This window comes from Mchenga conophoros, linkage group LG9 (genome assembly GCF_057382185.1).
Source record: "Mchenga conophoros isolate Kocher_MC1m ecotype Shallow Benthic linkage group LG9, M_conophoros_male_GT1.1, whole genome shotgun sequence".
In the NCBI taxonomy this organism is placed as follows: Eukaryota; Metazoa; Chordata; class Actinopteri; order Cichliformes; family Cichlidae; genus Mchenga; species Mchenga conophoros.
In genome coordinates this window covers 1,153,537-1,177,219 of record NC_140534.1, presented here as the reverse complement: position 1 = coordinate 1,177,219, position 23,683 = coordinate 1,153,537, and the positions used below count along the sequence as shown (strand labels likewise).

At 42.1% G+C, this 23,683-nt stretch overlaps 1 protein-coding gene across 4 annotated transcripts in view; it reads right to left on the bottom strand.

Moving 5' to 3' along the window:
• arhgef4 (Rho guanine nucleotide exchange factor (GEF) 4) overlaps positions 1-23,683 on the bottom strand; it is a 103,743-nt gene that overhangs the window by 3,445 nt on the left and 76,615 nt on the right. For all 4 annotated transcript variants that reach the window (XM_085286126.1, XM_085286127.1, XM_085286128.1 and 1 more), the window contains 6 exons: positions 20,728-20,907; positions 20,330-20,530; positions 13,937-14,116; positions 13,431-13,663; positions 8,203-8,332; positions 7,965-8,096 (listed from right to left, as the gene is read on the bottom strand). In XM_085286126.1, coding sequence (XP_085142252.1) covers positions 7,965-8,096; positions 8,203-8,332; positions 13,431-13,663; positions 13,937-14,116; positions 20,330-20,530; positions 20,728-20,907 — 1,056 coding nt within the window. The remainder of the gene's footprint in view (positions 1-7,964; positions 8,097-8,202; positions 8,333-13,430; positions 13,664-13,936; positions 14,117-20,329; positions 20,531-20,727; positions 20,908-23,683) is intronic.

Sequence of the window (23,683 nt, the reverse complement as noted above, 5' to 3'; positions counted from 1 at the left end):
TACCATAGTCAGCAGTTCTCTCCTGGATCGGCTGGATCTTTCTTTAGGCGTCTTCCCAGCTTTGACAAATGTCCAGCTGGGATAACAACATTTAATCAGAGCCTTTTTCCCACTTTGGCACGGACTGCCTAAAGCTTGCTCGTCAGTATGAGCAAACAGCACGTAAGATGGCGGATTACAGGAACCACCTGAGATTCAGCCTCAGATGCAGACAAAACAGGATTACTCCTAAAAGTCTGCAAATGAGCTTTTCAGTTAAAGGCTTCCAGGCAACAAAAATCCTCCAGAAGGCACCACACCAGCTGCTTAATGAATGGGTGAGGCAGACTAATTTTACCATCGACGTGCTAAAATCTCAAGAGGAGCGGATCCGACAGAGACTGACAATGCTTTTAGATGAGAGCAGACCAGGCAACAAATGAAGTTTGACTTACTTGTTGTACATCGGAAACCACAGCGAAATACGGAGAGTGTACTCAATGGCCAGAAGAGGGAACGATGCAACACCGAAGATGTAGACAAGTGGGTGAAAAATTTGTCTGACAGACAGCTCACCCAAACAGAGAAAACATCCTTGCTAAAGGGTTGAATTTTGCTGTCATGGTGAGACAAATCCCGCTAGTGGAGCTGATCACAGCCACAGAAACAGCAATTCGAAACAACAATATAAAAACAACAAAACAACACTCTCAGCATCGACCAAGTGTGTTTGAACTGTGTGTGAATTCCACCTACTTCACATACAAGGGTCAGTACTACAGGCAGAAACATGGGTGCCATGGGCTCCCAGTTTCACCCATCGTGGCCAATTTGTACACAGAAGAAGTGGAAAAGAGGGCTTTGCTATCCTACCCTGGAACACCACCAAGCCATTGGTTCAGGTATGTGGATGACACCTGGGTGAAAATCAAATCTCAGGATGTACCACAATTCACGGATCACATTAACTCGGTGGACCGACACATCAAATTCACCAGGGAGGATATGAACAGTGGCAGGTTAGCCTTCTTAGACTGAGAGATTTCCATCAGTAATGGAGGACATCTAAAAGCTGACGTGTACCGTAAACCTGCACATACGGATCAGTATCTAAGGTTTGACTCTCATCATCGACTGGAGCACAAACTGGGTGTCATCAGGACGCTACAACACAGAGCGAACACCATCCCCACTGACACAGCAGCCAGGGAGGCAGAAGAACATCAGGAAGGCCCTGAGTAAATGTGGTTACCCCAGCTGGACTTTTGTCAGAGCTGGAAAGGCTCCTAAAGAAACCTCCAGCTGATCCAGGAGAGAAGGACAACCAATGACTAAGCGAAAACCTGTAGTGATCCCGTACGTGTCAGGAGTATCGGAGCAGCTGAGACGCATTTTCTCTAAACACCACGTATCTGTGACCTTTAAACCCCAAAACATGTTGCGGCAAAAACTGATCCACCCCAAGGATCGGGTCCCCCGACACAAACAGAGTAACATAGTGTACGCTGTTAAGTGCAGGAGGATTGGCAGGATTTATACATCGGGGAAACCAAACAACCAAAGAGGACGGCACAACACAGAAGAGCTACCTCGTCAGGCCAGGACTCTGCAGTCTATTTACACCTACAGGCCAGTGGACACTCTTTCAATGATGAGGATGTAACATCCTGGACAGGGAGGAACGCTGGTTTGAGGGCGGAGTCAAGGAGGCCATTTACATGAAAAGGGAAAGACCATCTCTGAATGGAGGAGGGGCCTAAGGGTACATCTGTCACCATCTTACAATGCTGTGATTGCAGCCATTCCCCAACTCTCTGATAATGGGACTCATGGCCATTGATCAGTGGTTGTTGATCAATAGTCATGAGAATTTGCATAATCACGATGAAGGAACTGACCTCCCAGCCCATTGTTCCTTCAGTGGGCTGGTTTCAGTCATTATGTAAATGTCCTGTTTATAAGATTGGGGAAACCCTTCAGTTTGCTTAGACTGAAGAAGTCACCTGGATGAGTGACGAAACGTTTCTCCCAATAAACGCTACGTCCAGATGAACAGAATCAACTTTTGGAGATTTACTTACCTGGATGATTGAGCATGCATCAAGACGTAATGACTGAATGCAAAGTGGTGTATAAACAGGGAGTGAAAAGGAAATGTTCATAGCATCATGGAGAGCCTTAGCAGTAGCCTGAGCCTATTGCTGCATATTTAAGAGAGAGGCTGGATCAAGTGACCCGAAACAAATGTTATAAAGCTTTATAAAAAAAAAAGAAAAGTGAGAAGTACAAAGAGGGGCTGCCTCCTGAATCCAAACTGGGTGCTGGTTAATATAGGAGAGGGACCTGACAGCTAAAAGCTCTGCTTTCAGACTTGTGGCGACTTGTGGCTCCCAGAGTAGAATAGGAAACAAAGTGCTCATTTGGGGTGATATATGGTAAAATTTGGTGTTTAAGATGAGATGGGGCTTGATTATTCAAGACTTTGTATATGAGGAGTAATTTAACTTTGGCTCTTGATTTAATAGCTAAAAATATGGTCTCTTTAGTCCATGTCAGAGATCTCACTGTAGGATTTTTGATCACTACAACCTGAAAAATAAAGTATTACAATAGTCTGGCCTAGATGTCATAAATGCATGAAATGTTTTTTTATATCACTCTGAGATAGGATGATCCTAATTTTAGAGGTACTGTGCAAAGCAGTCCTTACTATTTGCTTAATAATGTGCATTACAGGATATAATCTGGACGGCATTATCTTGGCCTCCAGTAACCAGGACAAGTAACTGGTTAGACACGTGATGTAGATTGGACTCAATAAACAGGGCTCAGGAGAAAAGTTTACAAGACAAAGTCAGAAGCAAAGCAAAGGGATTTCCAGTTAGCGAGGCCCATGGCTCCACCACAGTATTTTCTTTCCTCAGCAATCTCTCTTTCAGTAACTCTCTGAGATCCATTTGCAGGTCTCTGCTGCCGAGTGAGCCAACACAGGAGGACTGGAGGACCATGGCATCACATTTCTATGATTTTTAAGGCAGAATATAAAAACTTCGGCATAATCTGAATTTAGAAAGAGATAATTAGAGGTCGTCCAGCCTACAGTTTAATGAATTTGTGAGCTAACCGCTCACGCCTCCACCCACTCACTCCATTAATTGACTTCGGCGCCGAACAGAGTTTTATTGACTTTTCCCTTGCTAAGAAACTAGGCTTAACTGTTGAGCTACTGCCTCATGCTCTACGAACCTCCTCCCTGAATGGTTAGCGTTTACCAGACGTCACCCACATTACTGAACTGATAACATCATTCCGGATATCATTCTGAGTTAATCAGTTTGTTTGTTTTTAAGGCTCCACTAACCCATCTGGTTCTTGGCTATCCCTGGCTGTTACAACACAACCCCACTCACTGACTGGAGAAATGGCTGCATTTCTAGATGGAGGGAGGAATGCCACATGACATGCCTAAGATAATCCAATCCAATCCAATCCAACTTTATTTATATAGCACTTTTAAAAACAACAAAGTTGACCAAAGTGCTTTCCAATAATAAAACAATAATGATAATAATAATAATGGATTGCATTTATATAGCGCTTTTCTAGGCACCCAAAGCGCTTTACAATTCCACTATTCACTCACACTCGCATTCACACACTGGTGGACAGCGAGGCTGCCATATTGCGCCATCGGCCCCTCTGACCAACACCAGTAGGTGGTAGGTGAAGTGTCTTGCCCAAGGACAAAATGACCAGGACAGAGATGGTAAATGGACTAATTCTTATATAGCGCTTTTCTCTCCCAGAGTACTCAAAGCGCCGTATGCAACATGCCTCATTCACACCCACTCATGCAAGCACTTCTAAACGCAAGTGCAAACTAATCTACATTCACACACAGTCACACTCCGATGAACGCATTGGAGGGCAATTTGGGGTTAGTATCTTGCCCAAGGACACTTGACATGCAGACTGGGGAAGCCTAGGATCGAACCACCAACCTTCCGATCAGTAGCTGAGCCACATCCACCGAGAGAGAGCAGGGGGATCGAACCGGCGACCTTCTGGTTACAGATGAGTTTCCCAACCCCCTGAGCTACGGTCGCCCAGATCTACCACCTCCGTCTCTCCTCTTTCCAGCATCACCTCCGCCAACACCTCCGAACCTAGCTGCTGTTCCTTCGGTTTATCATGAACTGGCTGAGGTATTTAATAAGGATCGTGCCTCCACACAGGCCCAATGATTGCGCTATTGACTTGCTATCTGGGCACCATTGCCAACCAGTCGACTCTAAAGCCTGTCCCAGCCAGAAAGGGAGGCCATGGAGGAATACATTACCAACTCACTTGTTGCTTGGATAATTCAGCCATCTTCCTCTCCTTTAGGGGCAGGATTTTTCTTCGTGGAAAAGAAAGACAAGTCTGTAAGACCTTGCATTAATTATCGGGGTTTGAACACAATAACTGTTTAAAAAAAATGCCCGTTGCCTTTGTTGACTTCTGCGTTTGAGCTTCTCCAAGGAATGACAATCTTCAGTAAACTGGACCTCCGCAATGCGTACCATTTGTTTCGCATAAGGGAGGGGAACGAGTGGAAGATGGCCTTCAACACTCATTTGGGGCAATTTGAGTATCTTGTCATGCTGTTTGGGTTAACAAACGTTCTGGCAGTCTTCCAGGCCATTGTTAATGACATTCTCAGAGACTTCATCAACCACTTTGTTTTTGTCTACCTAGATGATATCCTCATCTTCTCCAGGTCAGTGGTGGAGCATGAACGGCATGTAAAACTAGTGTTGCAGAGGCTGCTGGAGAACCGTCTGTTTGTTGAAGCTGAGAAGGGCTTCCTCTCTTCCATTATTAAACAGGAAAATCTGAGACCGGATCCAGTAAAAGTCCAAGCGGTCTTGGAGTGGTCCACACCACCAAACTGCAAACAGCTTCAACGATTCCTGGGGTTTGCAAATGTCTATCGTCGCTTCATTCACGACTTCAGTAAAATTGTCTCACCTCACCTCTCCAAAGGTCCTGTTTCAGTGGGGGCAGGCAGCCCATGAGGTTTTTGCTCACGTGAAGCAACCTTTCACTTTGGTGCCCATTCTCACCCAGCTGAATCGCACCTGACCCTTCCGTGGAGGTGGAACTTAGTCAACAGACTGAAGGTAAACTCCATCCATGTGTTCACAGAACAAAATTACGACGTTGGCGACAGAGAGCTACTGGATATCAAGTTGGTGATGGAGGAGTGGCGGTAATGGCTTGAGGGAACAGCACAGCCTTTCACTGTGTGGATAGACCACAAGAACCTCGCCTACCTTCAGTCAGCAAAACGGCTTAACGCGCGCCAAGCCAGGTGGGTCAGGTTCAGTTTCTCAATTACCTACTGGCCTGGGTCCCAAAACGTCAAGCTAGATGCTTTATCACACCAGTTTTCACCTTCTGAGGAGGCTCAAGTGGAAACACTGGCCTTTCCTAGGGGCTGTGTAATAGGAGGACTCCCCTGGGAAATTGAGTCAGCGGTATGGCAGCATACCGAACCTGATCCTGGGACAGGACCCCCGGACCGGCTCTATGTCCCTTCATCCGTGCAGGCCCAGGTGCTCCAATGGGCATGATTCTCGTGTCATCCTGGAATCCAACGCACCATCTCGTTCCTGGGAGCCTGTTCTGGTGACTTTAGCTCAAGATGCCCGAGAGTATGTAAAAGCCTGCACCATCTATCCCCAAAATAAATCACTGACCTCTCCTCCGGCGGGCCTGCTCCAACCGCTACCAACCCCAGGCCCTCTTGATCACACATCGCCCTGGATGTTTTGACAGGCCTTCCACCTTCACCAGGAAACATGGTAATTCTGTCTATTATTGATTGCTTTTCCAAAGCAGCACATTTTGCAGCTCCCCACAGCACTCAAGATGGACCAGCTGCTGATGGATCACTTGTTCCACCTGCATACAATCCCTTCAGATGTCGTCTCCAACCGTGGACCTCAGTTCACGTCAAAGGTATGGAAGGAATTCTGCTTCACCATATGTGCCCAGGTCAGTCTCTCATCAGGTTATCACCCCCAAACCAATGGTCAGACAGACAGGCTGAACAAGGAACTGGAGCCCTCTTCCCATTATTCACTGTGCATATGTATATTAGAGATGGACCGATCCGATATTACGTATCGGTATCGGTCCGATACTGACCTAAATTACTGGATCGGATATCGGAGACAAATAAAAAATGTAATCCGATCCATTAAATATCACGAAAGCACCTCACAAAACTTGCAACACGCCGTAACTCACCTCAGAACGTTAGCACGTCGGAGCAGTATGCATCACGTGATAGAGCGGCTGTGGCATGCGGGACCTGTCGGTGGTCTGGATAGCATGTGGAGCTTCGCTAGCAACCCGGCATTTCATCTCCGACAAAGTTATCCCGAGAGAAGTAAAGCAAGTGTGTAAGTCCATCTCTGAATGTTTGTAAAGCATTCCTGCGTTAAGCTTAACAAGCGATATATGGAGCGACTGCCTCTCCTGCTGCTACTTCAATCATGAAACTGCTTAACGATCAGCTGATCGGCTTTTCTGTCGCGAGTCCGTGTCTCTAGTTTGTTTTTGGTCCACTTTGCACCAGAAAGAGGAAACCAGCGGCTGAACAACAGCAGCACGTTTAAGCTTGATCAGCTGTTGTTAGAATGTATTTAATATTACTTTCTACTCGAGGATCTTTTTCTACGTAGCTGACGCTGGTAACTGTGCAGGGGCGGATCTAGCAAAGTTTAGCCAGGGGGGCCGATAGGGCATTAACAGGGAAAAGGGGGCACAAAGACATACTTTTCTTTCTTATTCTCATTTAAAATGTCGAGTTTTTAATAAATAATTATCTGACACCCAAAGTTTTAATTTGATGTAAAATGAATAGAAGTCCATTACTGTATATAGTGACTATTAAGTCTAATATATATACCCTAGTAAGCTATAGTACTTTTTCCTTTGGGAAGGTACCATCTGTGCAGTCTGCAATTTTGTTGAAGAAAGATGTTGAATCTATTTAATATTTCTTGAAAAATAATTGATTTCTGTGCATTTTTTTCACACTGCATCAAATTAAGGTTGATTACGTCGATTAAGCATCATGAGGTGGAGCGTGAGGGGTGGTTACTATTTTTTATTTATTTATTTTTGTTGTTGCTGGGAGTTGGAACCCTATTAGTTAGGTTGCTTAATATTTATGCTAAGTACTCTTTAAAATACCAGAATAGGGAGGATGGTGTAGGTTTAAGTTTATTAGATTGATCAGTATTGCTGAACTATGAAATATTCTTTTTTGTATACAGGTATAACAGAATAGCTTTAGTGTAGTTGTTGTTTTAAACTTGAGTATGAACCTATACAAAATGCAGCAAGATATTTAAAAAACTGTTTTGTTGATTAAAAAACACTATATCGGATTCATATCAGTATCGGCAGATATCCAAATTTATGATATCGGTATCGGTATTGGACATAAAAAAGTGGTATCGTGCCATCTCTAATGTATATATGCCCCTTTAAATAAATTTTTTCATTTTTCACTAGTTTTAGAGTTTTGGAGTCCTGCGATTGAGTCCTGCACCAAACAAACCTTGACAATTCAGTTAATGATCCATCTCAGTACATAAATACCACCATTTTTCTTCTTCCACTGACCAAACTGTCTTCTTCTTGTGGAATAAAGTGAATTATTATTAGAAAATTATAGAAATGTATTTGTATTTAGAATACAAATTAAGCCTATTAGCTTGACACATTAGTATTACCTTACACAGACACCTTGAGGGAACTGTTGTTGTGTTTTGGCGCTATATAAATAACACCTGATACACAACCATGGATAACCTTTTCTTTTGTACATATACACTGATGCCCCTTTCTCCTGGCACTTAGGGTGATTCTTGCCACATGCTTTTATCAGTACCTCACAAAACGACATTCATAGTAGAAAAAAAGGGCACCTTTTTACAGTACACCATCTGATGGTCAAAAAGGAAAAACATTCTCTGTTGACTCTTAGCCTGAGGCAGGGATAGCTTGGTCAGCTCTCCTGAAAAGATGAGCTCAGAGCTTCTGCTGAGGACATCTTCACCCTGTAAGGTTTAAAGCACACATGCAGCTATTAGGTGCTTCTCAGACATGCTGCAGTTAATAGTAAGTGTTGGAGAAATGTTAGAAAAAAGATGCTTCATTACAAACCTCAAAATCCTCAATGGAGCTCTGCCACTGAGCGATCTTGTCGATGTTCTCAAGGCGCCGTTTTCTCTCATTTATAAGCCTGGCAACATTCTTCATGGCATTCAAAGCTGCCTCCACATCTTTGTAGTCCCTAAAGTTTAGAGAGTGACATGCATTTGGATTATAAAGTAAGTATTTGTGGTGATTCCATAACACACTCTTTATATTTTCTGTGAAGCACAACTGATGCATCCGCCATGCTGCAGAACTCCATTATTAAACAACCATTAAAGCAATCACTGAGTTGTTGAACAGGGCGTCGTGTTACAGTTACAGTATAGTGTGGTTTCGGACAACCTGTCAGAAAATGGGGCTTTCTGTAGAAAAAAACCCCAAACTGCACAAACTAAAATGCCGTGTCTGTAAGTCTTTTCAGACAGAAAAACCAACTAATTTATCAGAGGTCACCTTAGAGTGAAGTAACTGTAAACCTTCTGTGCCTCACTTCACAAAATATATTTAACAAATGCACCATTTTATTTCCGTTCAATTGAATTTAATTTATAAAGTGCCAATTCACAACAAAAGTCACCTCAAGGCCTTTTATACTGTAGGGTGATAAAGACCCTACAATGTTAGAAAGAAAATCCCAACAATCAAATGAGCCCCCATGAGCAAGCATTTTTCAACAGTGGGAAGGAGAAGCTCCCTTTGAGTGGGAAAAATCTCAGGTGGAACCAGGCTGAGGGGAGGGCCAGCCATCTGCCGTGACCAGCTTGGGAGTGAGGGGTTAGAGAAGTGAGCAGAGAGACACAGAGTCATAGTTACTAATGACTGACTGAATCTTTCATGAATGAATCCGCTGTGTATAAAGCCACAGAGAGTGAATGAAGAAGAAATGGTCAGTGAATCACGGGAACCCCCCAGTAGCCTAAACCTATTTCAGCATATCTAAGGGATGATTCAGTGTCACGTGATCCAGCCCTACCTATACGCTTTATAAAAAGGAAAGTTTTAGACCTAATCTAAAAGTACAAATAGTGTCTGTCTCCTAAACCCAGACTGTGAGCTACTGATATCCCATTCCCCCCAACTCTGAATTATGATAGTATGGTATTATGAGGTCTTTAAGATAAGATGATTATTCAACATTTTGTATGTAAGGAGAAGGTTGTTAAATTGGGGGATTTACAGAGAGCCCATGGGGAGAATGTGGGAGAAATATGGTTTATCTTCTTAGTCCCTCCAGCCTTCTGTTTCAGCTGAAGGCTTTTCAGGGAGATAATACTGGATTTTCAGTAGTTAACACTAGAAGCAATAAATGCATGAACTGGCTTTTCAGCATTCTGAGACAGAATGTTCTAGTGATATTGCACAAATACATAAAAGTAGTTATGTGTACAGTCAAGGACATGGCCTGATTAAAAAATGACACAGGTTCCTCAAAGCGCTGCTAGAGGCCAAGGTAAGTCCAGTATCTGGTTAGACAAAATGTTTTTAAGATTCCTGCGGCCAAATTAAAAAAACAAATCTCAGTTTAGAAGTAAATTAATCATATTTAAAGTTGGGCTATCACTTAATGATCAGACTTAGAGCAGTCTTGTAGGAATGAGTTCTAAGAGACATGTTTACATGTTAGAGAAAGTCAATATAAGCAGCTATTAAAGCTGTTGTATTTACTGGTACATCCTTGGGAAGGGTGTGAAATTTACTCTAATTGTTAGAAAAATAATAATCATTACTAGTCTTTACTATTAAAGTCTAAAGGAAGACTCCATTCAGCAGAGCTCTGACTCTTTGTCAGCCTGGAAAAAGTGTTAAAAAGAAACCTATCATTGACAAATAGTAAGATGTCCCAGCTCTACAGAAGACTTTTCCTTCAGAGTGTTGGATTGTGTGTGATGAGCACACAGAGGCAGGCGGAGGTTTTAACAGAAGCGAGCCCTTTATTAAACCGATGGAACAGGTACAAAACAAAGGCAAAAGTCCAAGTGTAAATGGGAACTATTGAAAAACTAAACTTGGAACGACAGAAACCAGAACATAACAGGACACTCTGATAAGGGACAAAGGGGAACTGACACCAGATAAACACAGGAGGGTGGTCAGGGTAAGTGGAGACACATGGGAACACAGCTGAAGCAAACAGACGAGATAAGGGAAGCAAAACTGAACATAACATGCACGAGACAAGGGGCTGACAAAATAAAACAGGAAAAACAACACAGAGAGAGTGAGGGACACGGAGAGACTAAGACAACCTCGACACAGAAGGGAACTGAGAATGAACGAGGACTGAGAACTAGAAATATAGACAATAACCCAGGAAGCACGGGGGGAACATCAAAGGCACGAACAAATCCAGATAAATCCAGAATACTTTTCTCAAAACACAATACAATGTTGATTCAAAAGTCCAACAAACAAAACATATGATGAAACAGACCCAGGGATCCTAAACTATAGTATTGCTATGTAAAGCAAAAGACAGATATTCCAGGTCAAATTAAGGTCTTCCAAAGGCACAATATCCTCTCCAGCCTATGAGTTATGTGTTTAAGTTAAGTTAAATGCAGTGTCATTTCAACATATAAATGGATGGACTTACAACAATTATTTGGCTGGGCACTGAACCTGACAAAAAAGTCAGAGACATCAGATAAACACACTGAAGATGATGGATAACAACTAAAACTGTTTTTTGACTTGTCCAGTTAGAGTGGACAAGGATAAATAGAGTTTTAATTCATCTTTAACAGTGATGGATGGATGGATGGATGGATGGATGGATGGATGGATGGATGGATGGACAGATGGATGGACGGATGGATGGATGGACGGATGGATGGATGGATGGACGGACGGATGGATGGATGGATGGTTGTTTGCCGATTTTGGTTTGGATTTTGCTTGTATGGGAGCAGACACAGTCTCTACGGGGATGGAGTTTTGGGGGTTTACTGGAGGGTGTTGCTATAGGTCATCAGAACAGCCTGGCGCTAAACTGCAGAGCCTTGGATTGGTTCTGCTGCGGCCCATTACCTGCATGTCATTCCCACACACTCTTTCTTCCCTTGCTTTACTCGTCACTCATTGCACTGTGCAAAGAATGAACAGTAAAGGCAAAAATCAATCAATCGATTTAGATAAATGCTGATAAAATACAGTGACCAGCTATAATGAAATAATGTATTTGCACATTTTTGGGACATTTAAGGTGATGCACTTGCATTTATATTGTGCTCTTCTAGTCATACTGATGCTGCAGTGCTTTAGACTTTCTTTTGGGCACTCCTCCCTCTAGGGCAGTGGTGGGCAACTCCAGGCCCCGAGGGCCGGTGTCCTGCAGGTTTTAGATCTCACCCTGGGTCAACACACCTGAATCACATGATGAGTTCATCACCAGGCCTCTGGAGAACTTCAAAACATGTTGAGGATTTAGCCATTTCAATCAGCTGTGTTGGATCAAGGACACGTCTAAAACCTGCAGGACACCGGCCCTCGAGGCCTGGAGTTGCCCACCTCTCAGTAGTTTGTTCACCTCCATCTCAGTTCATACATCCTCATCTGTCACACTAATCCTCTGCATGTCTTCCTTCACTATATCAATCTTTCTTCCTCCTGCCTGACAAGTCCATCTTGAAGATTCACTGTCATGGACTCTGGGGTGTTGGCCCGAGTTTGATGTTCTGTATTTGAGATTCTACTGATACGTATGGCTTTTGTATTTCTGGCGGAGGTGTGGTCCCTGGCTCAGCTGCAGGGCAGGGGTGGTGCAGTGAGCTCAAGGGGCAGTGCCGGGGAGGTGGGACAGGTGCGTGGAGTTTAGTTAATGAGCTCTCTCTCTTCCTTCGTGATATAGTGAAGCCGGAGCTGAGAGTGGGGAGGAGTGTCATAGCGCAGCTGAAAGCTGCACGCGTGGGTGCTGAACCGAACGACAAGAAACTGTCAGTAGTGTGCCACGTAAATAAAGAGAAAATAAACACGGTCAGTGTTGTGGTCCTTGTCACAGTATTCTTTTCTTTGTAGCTCTTATTCTTAGTTTTAGATTCTCCTTGTGTTATAGTTAAGTTCTTTAGTTTTGGTTTAGTGACCATTCCTGCTTTCCTTGTATCCTGTTGTCAAGTTTGTTTGTTAGACGTCTGTTGTTCGTACTTCGTGTTTTACTTTGTTAGTCATCTCTTCTGTTTGGTGTTTAATTTTCCTTCCCCCATGATTTGTGATTATTCTGATTTAGTTGAGCTGTGTTTCCCAGGTGTTTCCTCACTGCCCATCACCCTACTGTGTATTTCTCATTCCTGTATTCCCCTTATTCTTTGTCAGTGCCTCAGTTCCTCTCACCCTAGCTTGTTCCTGAATGCTTCTTCTCAGTTTCCTGTGCTGTAGTTGCTAGCTTACTTTTTTAACTTTCACATTTTCCTCATTAGATTTGTGTTATGTTTTATGGACATTTTTTTAGGCTTACAAAACAGGTTGTATTCTGTTTATTGGGCACTTTTGTGTATCTGCCTTGTCTATGGACAATTTAGAATGACCATTAACCTAACATGCATGAAATTGGACTAGAAAGAAACTGGAACACCTGCAGGTAGACATGCAATTCTCCGCACAGAATCCATCTCATACTAATATATTATTCTTGTTTTCCTTTTATGGAAGTTTCCGTGACCCCTTGTCTCTATATGTTCCTCCCTGAGCCTGGTTCAGCCACACGTCTGAATATTTAAGAGGTCTTCCTGTTAAAAGGGAGTTTTTCCTTCTCGCTGTAGGCAATCATTGTTTGAAATTCAGTTTAAGGCAGAGGCTCTTTTTTTCCCTCAATCTGTGTATGTCTGAATATCCCACTAAGATTTAATGCTGCATCACTCTTAAGAATGAAGATGAAACCCAAAGAGTGTGTAAACTTAAAACTTCAGATAACTGCATCTGACCACGTGATGCCCTGGTTAAGTCTTTAGGAAATCTTAAATTCTGAAATATCACCACTTGTGATTCTGTTATTCTGTTATACTCACATGTGCACACGGGCAACTGTTGAAATCGAGAAAAAGTCATCATTAAGCTATTTTAGCGCTTTCATTTGGAGAAAAGCTTTGTTGGTGGCCTGACACAGAAAAGCATGTGACTGTCTGCATGGATTTTTGGATTCGTCTACTGATGAAATGTATGTCATAGAGAGGAGCCAACTGGACCCTCGCTAGCTCGGGAGCACTTAAATTCTGACAGTTTGTCAAAGAGCTTACAGTCACCTGTGCTGAGGGTTGGTATATTTGAGCAGTTCTGCCAGCTGCAGCGGGTACTTGCAGATCTTCTGAACTGGAGTCAGCAAAAAACCATCCAAAGATATGTCAATCATCTTCTGAAGCAGTCGGCAAGCCTCAAAGAAGAATACATACTTGTTGACCTTCATCAACTTGGAGAGTTGGATGCAGGCATTGGGGTGGTTGTTGCAATACTCTGAATAGATCTGGAAATCTGTTTGCTGAACACAGACAACAACAAGTCGGGCTAGAGGTGAGAGAATGGTGTGGGAAGAGTGTTTAATATGTGACTGAAAACACCTCTCAGACCTGTCATGAAACATCATAAAGCATTTTCAATTAATCAGGCAAAAAAATGTAGGTGTAATATAAGCACTATGAAATGGACAACTCAGAAGGACTGAAAGCAGAAGTGTGTGTGTGGGTTAACTGGTTTTCTAAAGGTTTTAAGAAAACCAGTTGAAGATTTTTTGTTGTTTTTTGATTCAGCTTACATGTTCAAGGAAGCAGCAACCAATCTCACTCAGATGTGGCTGCTCCTTGTTGAACTTCTGCTCGAGACCTTTGAGGAACTTCCTTTGGAATCGGTAGATCTCTTCGATATTCCCAAAGATGGTACGAAGCTGCTCTTCAGTGAACATGTCTGTCCTTTTGCGGCACTGTTTGATGTAACCCTGAGGGGCAGAGACAGGAGGAAAACCTGCTGATTTTAGATGTCAAACATACACAGAGCACAGTGTGTTCACAGACTAACTGTTCTCTCTCATTTTTCCACTTGGTTTGAATTTGGTCATTTGTACATTTCAGACTATCTCAGAGTTCAGGCCCAGATTTCCTGATGCTGGAGGACAGATTTCCAAAGTTCTTTTTCCTACATGCAGGTCAGGTTTGGGGGCCAAATAAAGGGACTTAGAATCACTGACAGGATCTTGCTGGGGGGCCTTGGGCGCTGGTGGAGAACGTCCAATGTGCTTTTTTGCTCAGCATGCTGCTGTCCAATGCAGCTTGGTCTTTGCTGTTGGTTGCAGCCACTTGGGGCCTCTGGGCTTATGTTGGTTCTCATTATGCGCATGCTCACCCCCCCCCAATCAAAATGGGCCACAGTGTTATCATTTCAGTAGTAATAAGAATGAAGTTTATGAAGTTTAGGAGTATACTTGCCAACATTTAGATGTAAATTGTCCTTTGTGTAAGTGCAGATGGGTGTGAGAACTGGAAAAGTGGTTTTTAAAACTTGTTATGAAAGTGTATATGCAAAACTACTGCTATGTGAAATTAAACTGGTGAGATAAAGTATAACCGTTGGTGAATGTTTTGCTAATCAAAAACTGAACCCTTCTAAAAGAAGAACGTAGTGTAACTCAGTGCATACCAGTGATGTTGCAAGTGAGACAACTGTTGCTGTGATTTGGCGCAATATAAATACAACTGAATTGAAACTGAGCTGATGCTGGCATCATCACATTTTGAAAATTTCTTCAATACAATTTAATATTGTCCTGGAGATCTAATAAGGTCAAACTTTCCTAAAATGTCTTTTTGTATTTAAAAATTAATTCTGTTACTTTTGCTTTTATTGGCAAGACTTAGGCAATGAAACTGGTATATGGCAATTATAAATAATGAAAACCTGAAATTCCATTTTAAGCAATAAATTGCCCCCCAAAAAAATTATAACGTAAGTTAATTTAACAATCCATTTTCAAAAAAAAGAATTAAATATCTATATAAATATATATATGTATATGTGTATATATATATATATATATATATATATATATATATATATATATACATATACAGTGGGGCAAAAAAGTATTTAGTCAGCCACCGATTGTGCAAGTTCCCCCACTTAAAATGATGACAGAGGTCAGTAATTTGCACCAGAGGTACACTTCAACTGTGAGAGACAGAATGTGAAAAAAAAATCCACGAATTCACATGGTAGGATTTGTAAAGAATTTATTCGTAAATCAGGGTGGAAAATAAGTATTTGGTCACCTCAAACAAGGAAAATCTCTGGCTCTCACAGACCTGTAACGTCTTCTGTAAGAAGCTTTTCTGTCCCCCACTCGTTACCTGTATGAATGGCACCTGTTTGAACTCATCATCTGTATAAAAGACACCTGTCCACAGCCTCAAACAGTCAGACTCCAAACTCCGCCATGGCCAAGACCAAAGAGCTTTCGAAGGACACCAGGAAAAGTATTGTAGACCTGCACCAGACTGGGAAGAGTGAATCTACAATAGGCAAGCAGCTTGGTGTGAAAAAATCAACTGTGGGAGCAATCATCGGAAAATGGAAGACATACAAGACCACTGATAATCTCCCTCGATCTGGGGCTCCACGCAAGATCTCATCCCGTGGGGTCAAAATGATCATGAGAACGGTGAGCAAAGATCCCAGAACCACACGGGGGGACCTGGTGAATGACCTGCAGAGAGCTGGGACCAAAGTAACAAAGGTCACCATCAGTAACACACTACAACGGCAGGGAATCAAATCCCGCAGTGCCAGACGTGTTCCGCTGCTGAAGCCAGTGCATGTCCAGGCCCGTCTGAAGTTTGCCAGAGAGCACATGGATGATACAGCAGAGGATTGGGAGAATGTCATGTGGTCAGATGAAACCAAAGTAGAACTTTTTGGTATAAACTCAACTCGTCGTGTTTGGAGGAAGAAGAATACTGAGTTGCATCCCAAGAACACCATACCTACTGTGAAGCATGGGGGTGGAAACATCATGCTATGGGGCTGTTTTTCTGCCAAGGGGACAGGACGACTGATCCGTGTTAAGGACAGAATGAATGGGGCCATGTATCGTGAGATTTTGGGCCAAAACCTCCTTCCATCAGTGAGAACTTTGAAGATGAAACGAGGCTGGGTCTTCCAACATGACAATGATCCAAAACACACCGCCCGGGCAACAAAGGAGTGGCTCCGTAAGAAGCATTTGAAAGTCCTGGAGTGGCCTAGCCAGTCTCCAGACCTCAACCCCATAGAAAATCTGTGGCGGGAGTTGAAAGTCCGTGTTGCTCGGCGACAGCCCCAAAACATCACTGCTCTCGAGAAGATCTGCATGGAGGAATGGGCCAAAATACCAGCTACTGTGTGTGCAAACCTGGTAAAGACCTATAGTAAACGTTTGACCTCTGTTATTGCCAACAAAGGTTATGTTACAAAGTATTGAGTTGTATTTTTGTTATTGACCAAATACTTATTTTCCACCCTGATTTACGAATAAATTCTTTACAAATCCTACCATGTGGATTCATGGATTTTTTTTTCACATTCTGTCTCTCACAGTTGAAGTGTACCTCTGGTGCAAATTACTGACCTCTGTCATCATTTTAATAGAATAGAATAGAATTCAACTTTATTGTCATTGCACATGCACAGGTACAGGGCAACGAAATGCAGTTTGCATCCATCCAGAAGTGCTTTAGTGATATAGATATATTACAATATATATTAGCAATAATATAGATATGTAAGTATATTACAGAAATGGGTCTATTATGTTATAATGTACACGGTATGAAGTATGTTGTGAATATTCTATAACTATAAGTATGTACAGGCTGTAGTGAGTACAAGCTATGTACAGGATATGGACAGGATATAAATATGAAAAACTATACAGAATATGAAATAAATAACTTTACAGGAATCTGAGATATACAGCTATACAAAAATGGGAACTATGCAAGTTGTAAACAGTTGTAGGGTTAAAAATTATCGTATGTACAGAATGATTGTTTACACAGGGCTATACAGTAGTGCAGTTAAGGTAAGTGAGGGTGTGGATAATTTCTACAGAGGCTATATTTTAAGTGGGGGAACTTGCACAATCGGTGGCTGACTAAATACTTTTTTGCCCCACTGTGTGTGTATATATATATATATATATATATATATATATATATATATATATATTAGGGGTGCAACGATATTCGTATCGATATTGAACCGTTCGATACAGTGCTTTCGGTTCGGTACGCATATGTATCGAACAATACAAAATTTGTAATTTATTTTATCAACTTTCCTTCTGACGATGCTGTCTGTGTTGAGCGCTCAGTGAATCTGCGTTCAACTACTCCGCCTAGGCTGCACTGTCGAGCGCAGATCCACTGAGCGCTCAACACAGACAGCATAGTCAGAAGGAAGAGCGCAGGGCAAGCTAGTGAGACAGAAGCTAAGCTCTCCTTGCAACATGGCAAATTGAACCTCCCTCACCCTCATTCAGATCTGGCGTTTGGAATTATTTTGGTTTTCATGTGACGTATGACCCTGAAGGTAAGCGAGTCATGGACTAAAGTAAAACAGTATGTTGGATGTGCCACGCAATGCTCAATTACATGGGTGGGAGCTAGTGTGTTAGCGCAGTTAGCTCGTTAACGTGTTGGCCGTCTAGCCCCATGCACGGGGCGATCCGCGGTAGCTCGTTAACGGAGATTTGCCGTGTTGTGGCGTTAAGGTCATTTCAACGAGATTAACCTGAAAGCACTAGTGGGAACACAACGAATATGACTGCACATTTACGCCAACATCATCCTAGTGCAAAGACAAGTGGAAGCAGACAAAAAAAACAAGCAAGCATGCTACTAACTTTAGCCGAGTCATTTAGACAGCCGTTAGCACAGGATTCTCCTTATGGGGACCTGATATGTTTAATATGCTGCTGAGAATATAGCCCAGAAGAAGCGTATAGTATAGCTTTTATTTTGGAAAGAGCCATTTCTCTGTAAACGTGGTGATTAAATTTCCTCTGCAGCAGCATTTTAACGTGAGCAAAAGGAGCCGTGAACGTACGAGGAGAAACGTGATGAAAATTAAATTCTCGCTAGCCCTGTATTCCTCAATCAGATACAGGGCTCGCAATATCGCTAGCCCGATGTCCCAGGGCTACCGATTTTTCCCGTCGGGCTATTGTAGGAAGGAAAAATATATGTCAATGCTTTTGCATTCTTTCAGAAATGTAGCTGGGTAATTATGTCATTGGCATCGGTGAGCCACTGTCAATATGTGACATATTGAAATCGCGTTTGAATTTGCGCTTGTTTTTTTGCTTTCACTTTGCAATCTCGCGAACTGTTTATAGAGAGCGACAGCACTGATCTGTGAGTGATGATAATTTGTGCACCAATTCCTCTGACATCATCTTATTAATCGTTAGCTTACTATGCAAACATAACAAGTGAAATCTCCCGCAGCTTAAACATGTGAGAGGTTGATCGCGCAGAGAATCGTTGAGCTTATGTGAGTGCGTGTGTAAAAGCAGCAGGATTTATATTTGACTACGATGACCTGGATGACTGAGAACCTTCACAGACAGATATATATTTTAGTTCTGCTGAGCCAAATAAGACAGGTCAGGGTGAAGAAGTGACAGCCAAAGAAAAGCTTACCACAAAACGGAGAAGTTATGACAAATCAGACTATAAGGCAAAAAGAAAGTGCAGCTTTATGGTTTCATGGACAAAAGAATTTCTGGGGCTGCAATATGACGAGCTAAATAACCAGGGCTGCACATAAGTGGTCCGCAGGTGCGCATTCGCTGTCAAAATAAAAAACACGCACAAGGGTTAGGGTTAAATTTAAAAACTGTACTTTTGAGTTAAAATATATATTTATAATTTTAATAAATGACAAATTAAAAAGGCATGAACATTTTTTTTGTATCGAAAAAATATCGAACCGTGACACCAAAGTATCGAACCGAACCGTGAATTTTGTGTATCGTTGCACCCCTAATATATATATATATATATATATATATATATATACATAGATAGATAGATTTGTCGTTAAAGGAAAGAGCCAGAAAACTCATAAATGTATACAAAGCCAAAGTAAATAGTGCCCAGGGAGTGAGTGCTTTGGTGGAATTTTGCATTCTTGGAGTATTAACCTTCTCTTCCACAGGGTGTCTTTGGTCCTGTCTCCCTCTCCTCAAACCAAACTGGCCGCCCCCTCCATGAGGGAGGTTTCTTCCTTTTAAAAGGGAGTTTTACCTTCCCACTGTTGCCAAGTGCTTGATCTTTGGGGCTCCTGTATTATTGTAGGGTCTCTGTTGCACATTGTAAAGGGTCTTGAGGCGAATCTAGTTTGATGTATAAATAAAACTGAACTGAACTGAATTCTTACATTAAAGTTCTGACCTGGAAGATGACATGTCTGTTGAAAATGTGACTCTGGCTTGTTGTACACTTTAATAAAGAAGCATTGTTTGTCTTTTTTTATTATTACAAAATATTGCACGTTTTAAAGTCTTGCTCTTAAAAAAAAGAGGCAACAACAAAAGCTAAGAGAGGGTTGTAATTCATTCAGCAAGTCCCTGTGCTGGTCTGTACTCTGCCCACAGTCCAAAGACATGATTTACTCATAAATATCTACATTTCATAGATATTAATGTGAATGTAAATGACAGTTTGTCCTTATTTGTCAGCCCTGTGATCAATCCTCAGGCCTCTTATGCATTAACAGTTGGGCTAAGCTCAGTGACACTCAGGTGCTGGAGCTTGTACAAGCGGTAAAGAAAATGAATCGAAGGATGTAACCTGTGTATACATTATCATGCACCCTTGACTTGAATCAGGCTGCAGGTTAAATACTGTGGGGAGTGTGTGTTGACACTCAGAACAGGTGTAATACAGTCATTCACAATAAAGTTCGAGCTGGTCAAGCAAATAATGGGATGAGAAAAATGGCAAAATGAGATGGTCAATGAAACTACGGGAGAATTTAGACATTTAGAGGGTTGGCAGATATATTGGAGACATACAAGAGAGTTAAGCAGACAAAGTTCCTCATCTAGAAATCGATTTCTAGATGAAGCTCGAACAGATATGTCCCAAGTAAAACACCAATCAATTTCAATGCAAACCTCACAGATGTCTTTCAGGTGCTTGATGTAGTCTCTCTCTGTGCTCATAATCTCATTGATGACATTTGTTCTCATCTGCTCTTTGCAGGGTAAACCAGGTCCCAGCAACAGGCCCAGACTTGCCCGGTCCTCTTCTCCAGCCTGAGCCTCCTCTAGGTGGGCCAGATACTCGTCCATGGGTTCGTCCTGGTTCACACGCAACTGGAGAATGCAGGCAGTGTTAAAAGTATGCAATGACTCTAAGTGGCTCAAATAATAACCCTGTCTTTCAATGTCATCTTTTTCTTCACAGATGCCAAAGTTTAGTAGCAGTTTGATGTCTTTTGATATATATCCCGTATATCCTTACCTGGATGATTGAACATGCACCAGAGTACAGTCAGAACAGAGTTTCTCACCCGTACAAAGCTGGCAGGGAACCAGCCCTCACTGTCCATGATGCGACCCCACCACCACTCCTTGTTAGTTGCATCCACTACTTCAATGACATCACCGGCCTTGAAACCTAACTCCTGGTCATCCATGGTAACATGGTCCCAGAGCCCCTCTGCATACACCACACTGCCATCACTGATGAGCTGCAGAGAAACAACAACAGGAGGGACTGTGGTCACATACAATCAACTTCTGGTTGGGACTGCAGTAGAGTCATGGTATACAGGATTAATGTAAGAACTCTTTCAGCCTTCTAGCCAGGTACAGGTGTGGTCTGAAGCTTGCATACACGCTTCATGGGCATGAATGTTGTGGTCATTTTGGGCATTGATTTCTTTTAACTGTTCCTTTTCTTAGGGTGAAATGAGTGTACACATCTTTACTATATCCTGGGTCTGTTTACTCAGTGAGTTTAAGCTTTTTGGATTGTAGTTTTTCTTTTCTTTAAATCTCTTATTCTTGGTTTTCCTAGGGTTTGTATTTTTCCATGTACTTTTTCAGTTTCCTGTTTCTGGAATCGGATCTACTTTAGGCACTCATGTAATTAACACTCATCTTTACAGACACCTCCATGCATTTGAGTCCGCACGCTTCCACCACACTCTGCACAGCAGAATTTCAAGTTTTAATATATTTTTGATTTTTTTCTAATTCACACAGGGTCAAAAGTCTACATACAGCCCTACTAATATCTGGTAAAATATCTCTTAGTAAGGTGCACCTCAACCAGATGCTTTAGATATGCCTGAATGTTGTTGATGGCTAAGTCTGGCTGTATATTTGTCCACTCTTCTTAGCATAAGTGCTAGAGTTCACTTAAATTAATTGGTTTCCTGGTATGGCCCTGGCTTTAAGCACAGTCTACAAACTTTTGAAAAGGATTAAAGTCAAGGCTTTGGAACGGCCAGAATTAATGGGCCATTTCTAAACAGCTGCAGATTCCAGGATTCAATTTCAGCTCAATTTTATTTATATAGCACCAAATACCATAACAGGATCAACAGCTCAAACTGTATGTAAGTACAAGTTAAACGGATAGAACAATTTGGTAGTATGTTCAGGAACAACCCAGGAGCCACCAAGATTAAAGCCTGCCGTTAACGGCTGTGTGTGCTATCATTTTGTGTTTTGACAGCGTCCACAGAATAAAAAATCACTGAGAAGCTAAAATCAAATTAAACTTAGAAGGAGATACATTATGGAAGAAGAAGAAACAGAGGAAGCACTTTTCTACTCTCCTGGAGTACTCTATCCAACACGCCGCATTCACCCCATACACACAAGCACTATTATCTATACAGTGAGTGCTTTCTAACTATCATTCATACGCATTCATACTCCAATGGATGCATCGGAGAGCAAGTCGGGGTTAGTATCTTGCCCAAGGATATTTGGCATGCAAACTGGGGGAGCCAGGGATCAAACCACCAACCTTCCGGTCAGCAGCTGATCTGCTCTACCTCCTGAGCTACAGCCACCCCTCCCAGATGGGAGCAGTGTTACTGAGGAAAACTCTGAGGTGATCATCACGGTGCCTTGCAGGTCCATATATCAAATGATCACTATGGCATTACTGAGAGTTGAAAAACTGTCTAAAGTCTTTTATCTTTAATAAAATGATCAGCGTTCTGCTCTACCAGGTGTAACAATTGAGTTTAACATCCAGGCATCCATGAAAACGGAATTTATGACATTTAACGGAGTTAGAAGTTAGCAGGGAGTTAGCTCGCTAGCTTCTATCTAAATACAATATAGCATGTCCTGACTGCGGGGTTTTGGAAACAAATTAAAACGTACAGCTCTGTTATCACTTCCAACATAAATGAAGACAGAAAACTAAACAGCAGTGACGTTTGTAGGGTTACTGAAGTTGGGCTAGCTGGTATATAATGATTTGCTACGTGACCGCTAGCGACACGGCTATGTTAGCATAATATAAACAAGCTAACTTTTTTTCCACTGATAAAAGTTAACGTGAGTGTTCTCGGTGGTCAGGAACAAATGTAATCGCATGGCAGGATGCTGTAAAAGGACCAAACTTCAGCCAGGAGAACAACTGAGATAATCCATCCACAACACGAGGTTAGTCATTCATATACTGCTGCATGGGCTGGGCTGTAGTTACATCCTAAGGTTTTAAAAACTGAGCTTAAATAAATGATTAGCGGTAATAAAAGCCGAGGGAGGTCAACAGTGATCACTGACTGTTTTAGGAGCTTTTTGAGATTAAATAGAAGAAAATACAAAACATTAAACATGTTAACAACACAAAAGCCATATTAAACGCAGACTACTTTAGGCCCGGAAGTAGGATTCGTCGCGTCATCACTGAACAACCGGATAGGCACTAAGCCACATTTCACAGTTTTATTAGATTTTGCATTAGTGGATACTGTGCTGCTCTTTCTTTGTTTTATGTTCAAATCATTGTTGCTGGGTTTGGGTGGTCTGGGAGTAGACACAGTCTCTAAGACGATGAGGTTCCGTTCAATTTTATTTATGCAGCGCCAAATCACAACAACAGTGTCCTCAGGATGCTTTATACTGTAAGGTAAAGACCCTACAATAATACAAAGAAAACCCCATATAACCCCCTATGAGCAAGCACTTTGGCGACAGTGGGAAGGAAGAACTCCCTTTTAACAGGAAGAAACCTCCGGCAGAACCAGGCTCAGGGAGGGGTGAGACACATTGTAGGGTTTTGGATAAAATGGCCTGTATTTGTATACATCAATCAATCAATCAATCAATCAATCTTTATTTATAAAGCACTTTTCATACAGAGAAAATGTAGCACAAAGTGCTTTACATAGTTAAAAGCAGCCCACCCCACCCTCCAACTCACTCCCCACACTCTCAATACACATATATCCCCCCACCCACACACACATACACACACGCGCACACTTAAAGAGTAAA